The 14,045-nt window shown below is 41.3% G+C and overlaps 1 protein-coding gene across 1 annotated transcript in view; it reads right to left on the bottom strand.

The window, feature by feature from the left end:
• Positions 1 to 4,707, bottom strand: part of ANKH (ANKH inorganic pyrophosphate transport regulator) — a gene marked incomplete at its 5' end in the record, with an annotated part of 42,869 nt that extends 38,162 nt beyond the window's left edge. The window contains 2 exon segments of the mRNA XM_010081978.1: positions 4,413 to 4,649; positions 4,652 to 4,707. Coding sequence (XP_010080280.1) covers positions 4,413 to 4,649; positions 4,652 to 4,707 — 293 coding nt within the window.
• Between the last annotated feature and the right edge of the window lie 9,338 nt (positions 4,708 to 14,045).

The following is a 14,045-nucleotide window of genomic DNA, read 5'->3' as shown; positions in this document are numbered from 1 at the left end:
CACTGATTTCTCTAATGAGCCAATTACTACCACATAAACTTCAGACATTCTTGAAACAACTGAACACTCTTTTAATGATGCCAGCAGTCTCAAACAAATAGCTGTACCGTAGTCATTTTGGGGCTGTCTACTACCAGCGTGTTATACTTACATCATAAAGAAAACACAAAGAAACACTCATAGGATGGGATACAATTTCCAGACATAGAGCTACATATGTCAATGTTAGCTTCACTGGAGGAAAAAAAATCCAAAAATGTTTTTGGGTTAAAGTGTGTTCTTTTTAAATGCGTTCCATTTTCATACTTGTCTGCCAGTTTTAAAAATGAACTTGAAGGCTTGAGAAGCAAAAATCTATCCTGCTGCTTGTCAGAAAGATGGCTCACATGGCCAAAACTGGTGCTGGTCAGGAGCTTGTCCAGCTAAGTGATTTGGGGCAGATAGGAAAATGCCAATTTGCAAAAAACCCAAGCCAAACCAAACCAAAACACCAAAATAACTGAATGGCATATCTTCATTTGGAGATGGCACAGAGTACACAGAGCAAGCCTGGATTATACCTTGCTTTGTGTTACTGCACTACCATCTTCTTCCAGGGCAAAATGTTTAGAATGAGCCAGTACAGTGGGCAAGTCAGAAGACAACTGGCTGGAAAAAATGCGTCAGTTTGTCATAAACCACTCTGTAACTCTTAGTGTGTAGAAACCTCCTGTAGTGTTACACTGGAAGTGGTGGTATTACACATATCTCACACTTTTTATGGAGACCTTTCACGTATATGTACTGACCGTGCATGTGGGAGTTTTAAAAAAATCAGTGGAACTACTAGCAACTGCTAAAGTTTCCCCTGTGCAATCTGTGCAGGGAGTGGCCCATGCCCACTAGGCTGTCAGTACTAAACTGGCACAAACTAAATCACTTGTATGTCTTGACCATCCAGTCTGCTATAGGTTTTCCTGGTTACTGAAGTTCCAACCTTTTTTTTTCTGGTAATGAAAAATGATCCATCATGTAGTTTTCAATCAGTTGTAGTGGGCACCAGTAAGGTGTCTACTTAAGCAAAGAGGATGTTCCTTCAAAGTAACTTCTCCCTTTTCATTTCCAGAACCTCAGAGAGCTGTATAAAGTAATATTAATATGCAAGAGGAAATACAATTCCTCAGTACACTATTTCTCAGTGAACTAGTAAAGGGCTGAAAAATGCTGGTTTATTGCCAAAGAAAATATGCATGGCCTTCATTACACTGGTGTTAAAAGGACCCACTTAATATGGAGGGCTTACCAGCAACACCATGAAATGCATTATGTTAACATAATGTTATATAAATAATTTCTCTCCTCTGTCAAGCTGGCAACTCAGTAAGATGTCAAAACTTTGCACAGACAGGCTTAGCATCTTGAATCCCTTCTCTTACAGCCCAATATCCCTGCCAAAAGCCAATCTCTGAAATAATGAGATGCTTTAGACCCTGGCTACATAGCAAACTTCCCACAAGGAAACCCTAACTGGTGGCAGCAGCTGCCCCCAAAATAGCACACGGGAAGGAAGGCAGCATACTATCTTCTATTTCCAGATCACAACAAAAACACCAAATGGAGGAATACTGTACTGAGCAAGGTTTGAGGCAGCATTATAAGTGCAACCAGAATATAGTTTCAAATCCCTTTGGTTAAGTCAACTTATTTCTTGGTTCTTACTGCTACCTGTACAGGGGAGTGATAGGAACTGTTGGTGAGGATTTTGCAGACATTCATGGGAATGTGGTGGGGTGATGACTTAGGGACTCAGAGCTTGCAACCATGAGTTTGAGCGGTTTGGCTCAGCAAGTCATTCCCACGGAGGGCTGTGTTAGCCCCTGTCGGGTAGCAGTAGTGGGGAGCTGGTGCTGAAGCAATGAAGCATGAGTCAGGTACGTGAAATGGTCTGTTTTGATATTTTAAATAAGTGGAGGCTGCTGTTTGTGAAGAGCTGTGTGTGCAGACTGCAAATAGTCTCTATCACCGTTGGAAATGTGGTCACTGTGTTTCTACCACCACCTGTTTCCTTCCTTCTGACTTCTGGTACTCCTCCTTATTTCATTGGGCTTTTTGTTCCCTGTTCCTTCCTGGGCTTTGACAGCCCATGGCAGATAGTTATGTCATCTTCTTTAGCCCCATACACACGGCATGTGGAAGAAATTCAGTCCCCTGAGAGCTGTTTCTGTTTTTCATCTGTCGAGCATCAGTAACTTGTATTTGTGTCTCCTGTAGGCAGTCTGTGATAGGCGTGAAGCTGCTGGGTAGCAGCTGCAGGTCCTAGGAGGCTGCCTGTCTTCCACTGGACTCCTTCTCTTCCTCCTGCTAGGCAGGTTGTGCATCTGTGGGTCAGAGAAGAATAATCAGGATTTGAAACATGTTCAGTGGAAACTTGGAACATAAAATTTGGCAACATCACACAGGCAATTGGTGCTACAATCTGACTAACTGCACTCTCTCGGGCACTCTGCCAGTCTCTGCTGTGGCCTTTGCATATTTTCAGGCACAGACAAGTTAAAATGCAAAAAATATTTTGCAGTCTGCCACCAGGAGCACCTGAAAGGTTGTGTGAAGCCCTTTAATTCAGAACTTTAAAGCATGGTAAGTAAAGCCTTCTTTTTTCTTTTTTTCCCAATATCTGCAGAGAGGGCATTTCAGAGGTTCTGAACCCAGCATGGCTGGCTCTATTTCCAGGCAAAGGCAAGAAATTTATCTGGTATGTTTTCAAATAGCTGCCCCAAACACTCCCTTCAATAAAAGTCTCATGTGGAAAATCCAGCTACATCTTTCACCTGGAAATTTGATAGTTATACTTTAAATTTTCTTAAAAACTATCAAAGCTTAAAATAAAATGTTGGATGTCTAGAAAATATTTCTTCATCCAGCTGGCAAAGCCAAAAAACTTTGACCAGCACTGTCAGGAAAACAAGTGAGCAACTAGAAAAGCAGCTCTGGGGGCTGAAGAAACATTCCAAGCAAAGAAATATGAGAGCCAAATGTACTAATGGTCCAAGGTTTATAATACTGACTCAATAAAGAAGCCTCAACTGTAAACATGTTGAAGAAGTGACCAACTGATACTGGTGAATTAAATTAACTTGAAAGCACGGATTCAGCTTATAAAATCAGCAACAGCTGATCCCTGGCACAGAGTTGCCATGGCTGGTGAGCCATTACTCTAAGTATTTATTTTCATTGTAACAGGGAGTAAAGGTAAACAGGACAGGGCTCCTGTATCAGTGGTGGAGTGCTGCTCCTGAGATACTAACAACCTGATAATGAATAGTGCCTTGCTTCCAGGCCACTCAGTAATTTCATGGCAATTCTAGCTATTCCGATCATATTTGCATTTCCCATCTTTCTGGAACAGAATGAGCCTCTACTGCTGGTCATCCAACTCATCCCTACTCCCTATCAACGAACACATGCCTCCATAGGCTGCTGCATTACCTCCCTCCTCCTGTCCCTTAGATTTCCCAGTTTTTAGGATTGTACCTGTTGAATGCTATGCATTCTCTGCTTCTTCCTCCAGCATCTTCTGCTCCTCATTGCTGAGGTCCAGAGGCTTCAGCTCTGTGGAATGAGCCAGAAGGTGTAAGGCATCTGGTGCGGTTCTTGGAGAAGATGAAGCTGAAGTCTTCCAGGTCACACAGCTTCTTATTGCCGTGGTAGTGGCTGATGCTTGGGTTGATATCACATTTCTCCAGCCTCTCAGGAACAGGCAAATCCTGTGGCTGCCTTACTTTATGTCCAGTTCATATCTGCTTGTGTATTTTCTTTCCTCCAGAGTATACTCAGTGAGCTGGTCCCAGTTTGACATAAAGTGCTCTTAGTAACTACTTCTCTTACAGATTAATTATTCAACAGAAGTGGATGATGACTAGTGCTAGCAGAGAGTAAACCTGGTATTTTAATGAGGATGCACCTACTTGCTTTGAGTTTTGTACTGTGTAATAAGTAGCAAGGGGATAGGTAGAGAGTGAGTACACAGGCAATGCCACCGAGTTGTGACAATCAATCCTACCAAGCACGCTTTGAAGTCCTGCTAAACCCAGTTGGGCAGATACTGCCAGTTGATCATCACTACCTAAGACTGAGCTATCAGCTTCATGCAACCTTGACAAAGCTTTGCTCACACACCTGACTGACAGAGATCAGCAACATGTTTTGCTGCCAGGCAGGAGAGTCCTGGGGGTGGAATCTGTCACTTAATAACCTGTTTAAACAGTAATAAAAATTGCTTGGATGGGGATGATACCAGCCCAAGAGATTTAATCTCTTATGCATCTCCTGTTGCACTTACACATGAAATCTTAAACCTACAGATTAATCAGTTTGGAGAACAGGCAAGGGAAGGAAATTAAAAGACATATTAATTAGACGTGAAGTGACCTTACCTATTAAGGTATGAAATACAGCAGCTACAGCGCCAGCCACAACCATGCACAAAACTGCTTTGGTCCTGTCTCGCTTGCTGTTCACAAACACTAGACCTACATTTTTGAAGTCACTCATCGGACCTGTGAAGAACTTCATCAGGGAGTATGCCAGCCCATAGCTGGCCAGCATTTCCACAGCATCTTCCTTGACAGCAGCGATGCCCCTATTCAAGGCCTGTTGAAACACAGAAAGAGAAAATAATTTAGCAGATGTGGAAGTGTACCAAAACCAATCATCTTCTGCAGCTGGTTTCTGAAGGAACAAGAAAGTTCAGCTCTCATTGTTTTCACCCCAAGCTGGACCTTTATTCTCTGTGTTCAGCAGCAGTAACTTGTGACTTGTGACACAGGCAACTTCGTAATTTCATACGGACAGTAAATTCAAGTCAAGTAGACTTGAAGATAAGGTAAATTCCTGTTTCTGAAGTGTATAATGGAACTCCTGCTGTACCAGAAGTCAGTCTCTTTCCATTTTAGAGTAATTTTGTGATCCGCTGATAATCATGGATGATACAAGACCACTTAAATGCCTTTTAAGGCCTCAGCCCTGAATTGAACAAAGCACAGTCCTTTCAGGCCATCTTGGCAAGTAAAAACTCTGACATTACTATATGCTGAAATTTCAGGAGCTCAAACTTTTTTTCAGTGTAATGAGCTTTTCGCTACATCCTATGTAACTGTTGTGGATAACCGACATTATCCTATGACGTTTATTATGAAACTAGGCCAAATATGCACGTGAGTAAATGTAACTGTTCTTCTTTCAGGTGTTTCATAAGGTTCCGATCCTATACTCATTCGTATCTACTTGTAGCATATTTTAAAAGAAATACAGCACATGTATTTCAAGACATATTCAGGTTCAACTAACCTACTACTTCATTCTAGGTCTGTATTTAGGAAATTTCTACCAATGAATCACTGAGAATTAGATGGATTACTTTTATAACTAAGGTGAACCACAGAAAATATGTGTAACATTGCTTCAGATTCCAGCTTGCACCAAAATGCTTGTAAAACATTGAATAAAACTGACAGAATGACCAATTTTATCTGCAGTGTGACAGCATCAATCACCTGGTACACCCAGCAAACTGTTAAAACAAGATGAGATTCAAAAAAGCATGAAGGATGAGATACGACTTGTTTTCACAAGTATTTAGTTCCTATGGGTTACAGCTGATGTGTGCTGACAGGGCTGTGGCAATGAGGCCAACCAGGAACATCTCTCCATCCTACCCTCCAAATCTCAGTCTATCCACTTACATAGCAGTTCCAATACCACTTTTTCTGAATGAACAAACCCGGCAGAGTATCATTAGGTAATCGTGGTGAAGTCCTTCCATTTCAAATGTAAGCATAGTCTTTTTGTTGCAGTCTTTTGATTTTTTTTTCCTTTCCAAAGACCATATAAGCAAGCAACTCCTATTGACTTCAGAAGAAACCACATCCCCATAGCAGAAATGAACATTTTTCCTGCTGTTCTTTTCCACTCCTGTGATACGTGCTTAATTTTTTAAACTAAAGCTGCACTGTCAACATAGCAAAAAGCTGTAGGAAATACAAACTTCTCCATCCCTGGTATCTATCAAATGTCTCTCTTGCAATGTGCTCTGACCTGAACAGCCAAGGCAACAAATGTTTTCATCTGTCTTCTTCCAGTTTGTCCCTTCCTGAAAATACCACGGGTTGGATATGGAATATCTGCAGACTCTATATGCAACCTTCTCTGGGGTATAGATAATTCCAACTATTGCATCAATAAAAGTTCAAATTATATTTAATCTGCAGATGCCATACTCAAATGTGGAAAAGACTGTGGCCCCTGAAATGAATAGTCAAGTTTAGCTGTCTTACGTGATGATATTGTAACCAATATCAAGGTGTTCACAGAGTTACAATCTTTTCATTTAAACTTCCTAAGGATGCTGAATCTCCTTGTTGCTGTTGCCAGTAATAGGCAAATAGTGTTAGATTATGCCGTTTAGAGGGTTCCTTGACCATGGCTTTTCCCCCTATTTTTCTTTTGTCAGCAGTGAAATATTTCTGTCAGCTTCACTTTAAAGAGAAACAGCTAACCAGTTTCAGGTAGTTTGGTTTAAAATCTGCTCATCACATGTAAACAGCTGAATTATTTCCAGCAGTTTCACAAGCGCAAGTGCTTCCTTCCTAGTTTGGACAGCTACTGAATACCAGAGGATGGTGGAGGATGGTGATCCACTTCTGACAAGGCCCTTAGTACAATCATAGCTTTAAGAAATCACATTCAGTCAAGAGGCATGGCACTATGATCCCTCTGCAGAGAGATAAATCTTTGCCGAGCACAGTCCTCAAGTCAGTGAAACTAGCTCCGTGTGTCTTTGGCCCTGGAGTAGCTAAGTTTTCCACCTAAGAAGGACAGACAGAAAGACTTGAGCACCCCTCTTTCTCTCCCTCTCTGGTTTTACAGGCTGAACTCTGATCTCTTTTGTATGAACAAATGACAGCCAAGTAGGTACTTCTGAGTAATCTTCCCCAGAGACGCACTGTGTACCACATTAAGGTAAACTGGCAAAATCCAAAAGGGACTTTTGTAAGAGGTATGTTGCCTCTGGATTTATACTCCTGTGGAATGGTTGGCTAACATGATGAAATAAATATTCCAGAGGCTAGCCCTGAAAAAGCAATCCTTCTGAATGCTTCTTTGGAAAGATCCTTAGGAAATGAACAATCAATAGGACCGTGTACAGATGGTTTAGCTTCTGTAGCTTTCTTTTTCCTTTTTCACTTTAAGATGACAATGCAAAAGGTTTTTCATCCTGAACTTCCAAACACTACATGAGAACTTGTGTAGCTTTTCTACCCCATGTGCCTTAGACTAGTTTTGCTACTGAAGCTGTTGATGTCATATTTGATATCCTTAAATCCACAAGAAATCCTTGATAAAGCTGCCAATAAAGGGTGCAATATGAAAGACACAGGCATTTGATCCTTAACGGCATGCCAGCCATGCAGTTGGTAATCTTTCAGTCTAATTTCCTGTTAGATTTCCAATTAAATCCTCATAAAGGAAGAAAAATATGAACCAGAGCAAGGTCTCATTTTTTTTTATCTGACTATTTTGTATACTTTTTGTGTGAACAAAAATCAATAACAAAACTTCATCAGTAGCATTTGTATTCTATGTTTGTTTCATACACAACAGGGCATATCTCTACAAAGATCTATGTAGCTTGTCAATTAAATAACACAGAAGTAGGTAGTAGTAGTAATAATAATAATAATAATAATAATGACAATACTTAATAGGAGAAGTTAGCTTGATAATACATATTTCAGATGTCATCCTACTTCCATCTGGGTTATTCACACCAAACTTGAAGGGAGAACTAGGAGATCCAGATGCTGGAAGAAAGACTATTGGTGACGGTACCTACTCCTGAGTTTTTAATGAACAGCTAACCTAATACGGTATCAGGTAAAGATGTCACAGTAAATTGCTATTCATCAAATATGATTAAAACAAAGCTACTGACATTTCTGACCCTTCTTTTAGAAATAACAGAAAAAAAGCACAGAGTACTTCTAGACTGAGCACGATCAGGTAGGTGTACATGAATAGACTAGCTGAACTAAGTCACACTGAAAAAGGCAGGCACCAAGACATAGAGCTACTTCTATGCAATATTGTCTTCTGTAACACATTATGGTACCATGGGAAAGACGACATCTTTACTAGAGGATGTGGTAACAACCCTCTGAGCCTTTTTTTAAAATGAATAATTGTGTGATTGTGATGTATATAACATTCAGTGAAAGCTAAGAGGACTAGCATTTTTAAATTCCTATTCTCAAGTCAGAGGAATAGCAAATAATACACATAATGACATTTCAAGCCAGTAACACATCTTTACAATTGGGTACTGCAGCTGGCTTTATCCTCTTAGAAGGAACATATGAGACCTCTAACAAATTTCTACAACATGATAATGGATGAATCCAACAAACTTCTGCATGCAAAGGCAGTGATTTAAAAAGCAACAATTGGGAGAAAAATGTAAAGGGTCTAGCTTGTTCTATTTTGCGTGAGCTTTCAGCACTGTTCACTAAAGTTGGTGGAAAAGGTTTGGTTCCAACCTACAGCTACACACCTCTGTTGCCAAAAATTCAAAGTCTGTCTCTTAGGCTGGTTCTAGAGTTTGACCATTTCTCACATGACCCTCCCCTGCCAGAGACTACTGCACGACTGATATTTTATTTTGTACTGGATCAAAAATCCACTGAGAAAGCCATGCTTATTGTATACATTTTCTTCTGCTTTAAAAAAATGTTTTATTACCTACTTACTGCATAGAGTATCAGTAGTCTGTATCTAAGGGCACATTTTCTACTTCATTTCAAGTTAACTATTGACTATGCAGTCAACACCTGACCAGTGCATGTGTTTCAAATAAGAGAAAGTAAAGCCCAAGAAATGTAATTCTTGTCAGTCCCCAGGTTTTATTATCCTGGAAAAGCAGACTGTGACCTAGTGGAAGCTGGCACACTTCTATGGCTTGTTTGAAGCTGGGATTCTGCCTGAGATGTTTTCAAGTCTGTTCCAGCTAGTTATCTACCTAAGGGTGACATCTCAAATCTGCTCAATTGAGCAGTAACTTGGCCAAATGTACGGTCAGTTCAGCAAACATTTGTAACATGTTCCCCCTCCCCTTACATCTTTCTTCCTACCTGCCCTCCCCTAAGAAAATGGAAGAAAAAGTATCCAGTTAAAGAGCAAGCTGACATAGGTGACAGTCTTTCTCCTGTATCAAATAATCTCTCTCCTGATGATTGTTGGCTGAGTTTTCATTTACTAAATCCTGTCACATTGAAATCTTCAGTATCAAATGTACCAGCTAGCTCTGACTGCTCTGCCTCCCCATCAGCGCTGCAGGAACTGCACTGCCAGGACACCTGACAGCTCCGAGGCTCTGTAAGCACGGCACCACCAGGCCACCATGTCGATGCCACCTGAGCCTTATGCCATCACCATCTCTCCTTCTTGATGGGTTTCTTGAACAGGCAGGAGCTACTGGTAGGCAATTTAAGGGAAACAGCTGGTGCTCTGACACAGGTCTGTGTAAGACTTCCACGGACATAGACACAGAAGTGGGAGAAAATGGGGCAAAAATAGCATGGGCACATTCATTCTGGCTCAAGAAGATTGCCCAAATACAGTGTATGAAGAGATAACCCCAAGAGGCAGAGAGAGTCTGACCTTGTAGCTTGACAGTGATGACTAAGGAGTGTTCATTGTCTTGGGCCTTTTTTGTTGTTGTTGTTTGGGTTTTTGTTTTATTTTGTTTTGCAATGAGAGAGGAGGAACACCTAGACACCAACCCTGGTATGTGCCCTGTCTCTGGGGAGGCCATCCTTGGAAGAGCATTAGTGCCCTGAAAATGAGAGCTGAAGTTCTTCTGTCTCTTGCTGCTTTGTAATTCAGAAGGAACTGCCAATGCAGGGCAGGTGTCAGGGTTTTATCTTTAAAAAAAAAAGTCAGTGTACCAAAATTTCATTCAAATTTACTCTACCTGCTTAAGTAACAAGAATATAGCCTGGAAGAAAGCCCATATACCCTGTGAAACAAAAACCAAGCCATGAAAACTAGAACGCAATCAGTAGCAATTTTTTCCCCATTCACCTTCCTGAGCAGCAACAAAAAGCAAGAACTAACATTTTTGCAAGATTCCTACTCTCACCTGAAATGCCTGTTACTCTGTGACGATGATCAGGGTCCCAGTTTTACTGGTTGACACTATCCACTCACTTATCAATGTCAAGGCTGTATGAAAGTGTGTCCTGGGAGAAGTTGAAATAAAGACTCTAAATCCAAAATAATGTAATTTTAGAGCACTCACAGCTTTCACTTGACCTGGGATACACTGGTGAACAGCATTTTTTACACGCACAGCCAGGAGATGTAGAGTAACTAGGGCAGCAGTGGTGACAGTGAAGTCAGTGAAAATGGGAATTCCTTCTCATTGCAAGAACTAAGGCAGAGGAGGACACACTGGGGAGCTGGAAGAGTAGCTACAGCACACTACCCTTGGGCATCCACTGTCTGTGAGTGGATTCATGCATGACAACCAGCATAACAAGACAGAGAATAATACAAAAAAAATCACAGGGGGCCGCAGAAGATAATGGTGCAGGGCCACGGCAAAGAAACAAGACTCAGTGAAGCCAAAATGTGCTTCATTTAAAACTACATTTGACAAAGTGCCAGAAAATTTATGGCTGGGAGCAATCTTGGAGAGGTCCATCAGTTGCTGCAGATGGAGAACACTGATCCCGAAGCCAAGAGAGCTACGAGCCGTGACAGCGGGAAGCCCTTCAAGACATATTCCCCCAGATAGCATCTACAGAACAGGGATAGCTGACACCTCTATGAAGAAGACCTAAGCCACTGCCTTTTCCACCGATGGCTGTGGAGAAACCCATCCCCTCAGGTGACACCATAACCATTACCTGGCCTTTTTTAGGCAAGCAGTGCTTGTAGGGGCAGAGGACAGAAGCAAACTCAATGTAAGAGATATTCCCCTGCATTATGGCTTCCTTGGTATCCTCTGGCTAATGCTAATCAATCGTCCAAAATGTATTTAAGGTGAAACTCGCAAGGGAATGCTTTGCTCTCAAAGCAGTATGTGAGCTTTTCATTCAGGTTTCCCTGGAGCTCATCCTCAAAGGTGAGAAACATTTGTGATTATGTTACAGAAGTATGGCAAACTCCAGGCTGAGGTTATTTGTCTCCAGATCTTCTTCATGGGGAGGCCAGAGACTCATTTTCTCCCAACACCTATTTCTGTTTCTAAGTCTATAAGTATAGATGAATAAAATTGAGACATAAATTGAGAATAAAATTGAGACATAAAACTAGGAGAAGGTTGGCTCCCTGTCTCTTCAAAATGCCCTGTGGAATAGCTATCATTTCTTCACTGAATTACATTTTGATTACTTTTAAGTGCTAGAAAACACTGGGGAGGATACAAAAGTATATCACATGTATCTACACACAAAGAATATTTGCCTCAATCACAAGTGATACTGTATCTGCAGCAGTGCTCCTTTTTTTGTGTTTAATTTCTCACAGAAACAGGCTCTGTTGTCTTCCTCGTATTATACCCCCAAAGTAAAAAGTAAGCTGATCTACTAACAGTTGCATATTTAATAAAATCACATTTTCTACATTTATAAATTAAATCTCTGCAAAGACTGTTATAAGACTCGCTCGTATGCACACAGCAAATTTAATCTGCACAGATCCCATACGTGTCAGTCTCTCACAACTCCGGCATATCGCCTTTTTATTAGCATTAGCTTAGTCTCTGCTGAAATACTCCTTGCGGGTCTCTCCTCCTGAAATTGAGATTGCCTCTTTCTCCATGATCACACCTTCTCGCTAGGCTCCAAAGTGCATAGACAGGTTCGGGTTGGGGGCCAGCTTAGAGCACTGCCCAGGGCTGAACATCTGGGACATGTGGAGAGGACCTCACATCTTCTCTGGAAAACCGCCCCGAGAGGCCCCCCTCACCCTGAACCTTAACATGTAACCAGAACTGGTATCTGACGATCCACAGCCCTCTCCCCTGCACATTAAAACACATTCTCCTGCCAGTAAAAGATACGCTTCTAACATTGGCCCGAATTTCCATTTCCCACATTGCCCCGTCCTTGCCTGAAGGCTCCTTGGCTTCATCTCTCCGTACCACTTCTCCTCACTGCTGTCTTTCACCAAGGATCTTGTCCTTGACAATAGCTCACCTATATTTTCACCTGATGGCAAGAAATTATTTAGTTTCACTTGCCTTCCAATTTTCACCACTCCTGTTCTTCTGCTACTGGGTTTTTTCACAGATATAACTTATCATAGAGTAGAACAGCATTTTTCAGTAATTTAAGGTTGTATTCTTTTGCATTTCCAAGTTCATGCATTACATGTGAAGCTAGGTTTTTGCTTTCTCATTGTTTTGCATATTATAAGTAGCTCTCTCAAAGAGGTATTTTTTCACATAGGGTTAACTGACATGCAAAATTACAAGATTCAATATCTAGCACAAGTCCCATTTTTTTCCCCTTAAAAAAAAAAAAAGTCAGTCCAGACAAAGACCCAAACTGAAAAAAAAATAAAAATCAAGCAAAAATTTAGGTATCTGCAAAATACTTCTGCCAATTGCAATAATAAGGAAAATTAATGAAGTTTGTCTCTGGCTTTGCAGATTTTTAACGATTTTGCTTATACTTTTCACACTGAAAAAATCTTAATGCATGCAGAATTTGGTGAAAATTTCTGAAATTTGGCAGAGGCTATCAAAAGTGCCTTTAAAAGAGACCAAAACTTGTCCAAGCATCTGCAAACTCAGGTGCACAGCTTCGGTAGAACTTATTAAGCTACTTCAACTGAACAGAAATCTTGCCTGTATTTCAGCTGTGCTGAGTGTGCTCCTGAGCACTAAGCTTAGAGCCACAAAGGTCAAGCACCACACAGCAGAGATTGCGTAGGTTCAAGCCCTTAAGGTACCAGGAGACAAGGAAAACCAACTTGCATCATTAGCTCAAAGCAAAAGCAAAAGCATTTCTCTTTCCACGGACTGAAGATGCAGTATCCTACAAAGACTTCTTTGTCTCAGGAATTGTGAGGTGGTTTATTCTCCTATCTTGCCTCTCGTGGAAAGTACACTGGAGGCCAGGACTGCAAAATTTACTTCTATTGCCTCAGCTCTCTTATTCCTGTACACTTCCCACTCTTTGCTAGTGATCAAGATCCTATGTCCTCCTACTCAGTAGACAAATAATTGGCATTTCCTCTCAATTCTCTTTCCACATGGAATTTAAGGGATGTAATAATTACACCCAGCAAACTCTGCCAGAGACAACAATTAAATTCGAGGCTATCAAACACTGTAGCAAAATATTTTAGTATCATCACAGGTACTATTCTACTACTTCATGGCTGCTCTAGAGATTACCCTACTGCTGCTCTTGTTCAGAGTTCCTCATTTTACCACAGCCAAAACCAGCAGTCAGGTCAGAGGGGTGGGTTACTTCATTGAAGTATGGCCATGCAAACAGGTATTTGTAACAAAGAAGTGGGGGCCTCCCAAGATGGATGTCCTGCAAGGAGAACCTTCCGTCAAATCAGCAGCTGATCCCTTTGGGAAACAAACCCTTGAGACACCTAGTTCAGTGGTAGATGTCCACACTGTTCTGATTGCAGAAGTTCGTGAAGTTTAGCCTCAGTGACAATGTCCAGGATGGGACCAAAGTGGTTTCAGATAACAGGGCTGTAAGGGAAAACACTCACTCTGCAAAAATAGATTTTTTCCTTAAATCACTTTCGGACGTGTCTAAAGCGCAAGTTAGCTACCCAAAAGTTGAAAAAGTCACAATTAGGGAGGGCTACCCAAAAGCTGAAAAAGTCACAATTAGGGAGGGCTACCTCTTCTCTGCCTCTTCCTCCCTCCCTCCCTCTCTCCAATTCATCAGTAGCCAGCAGCAGACCAAAGTAAGCGTAACTTGCAAACTGCAACCCCTCTGCTGTCAGTAGAACTCCTCCAGTTATTCAGAGCTCTCTGG

The sequence above is a fragment of the Pterocles gutturalis genome, unplaced genomic scaffold, assembly GCF_000699245.1.
Source record: "Pterocles gutturalis isolate BGI_N339 unplaced genomic scaffold, ASM69924v1 scaffold7494, whole genome shotgun sequence".
NCBI lineage: Eukaryota > Metazoa > Chordata > Aves > Pterocliformes > Pteroclidae > Pterocles > Pterocles gutturalis.
The sequence above is the reverse complement of the archived record's forward strand: the minus strand, read 5'-3'. Positions and strand labels throughout refer to the sequence as shown.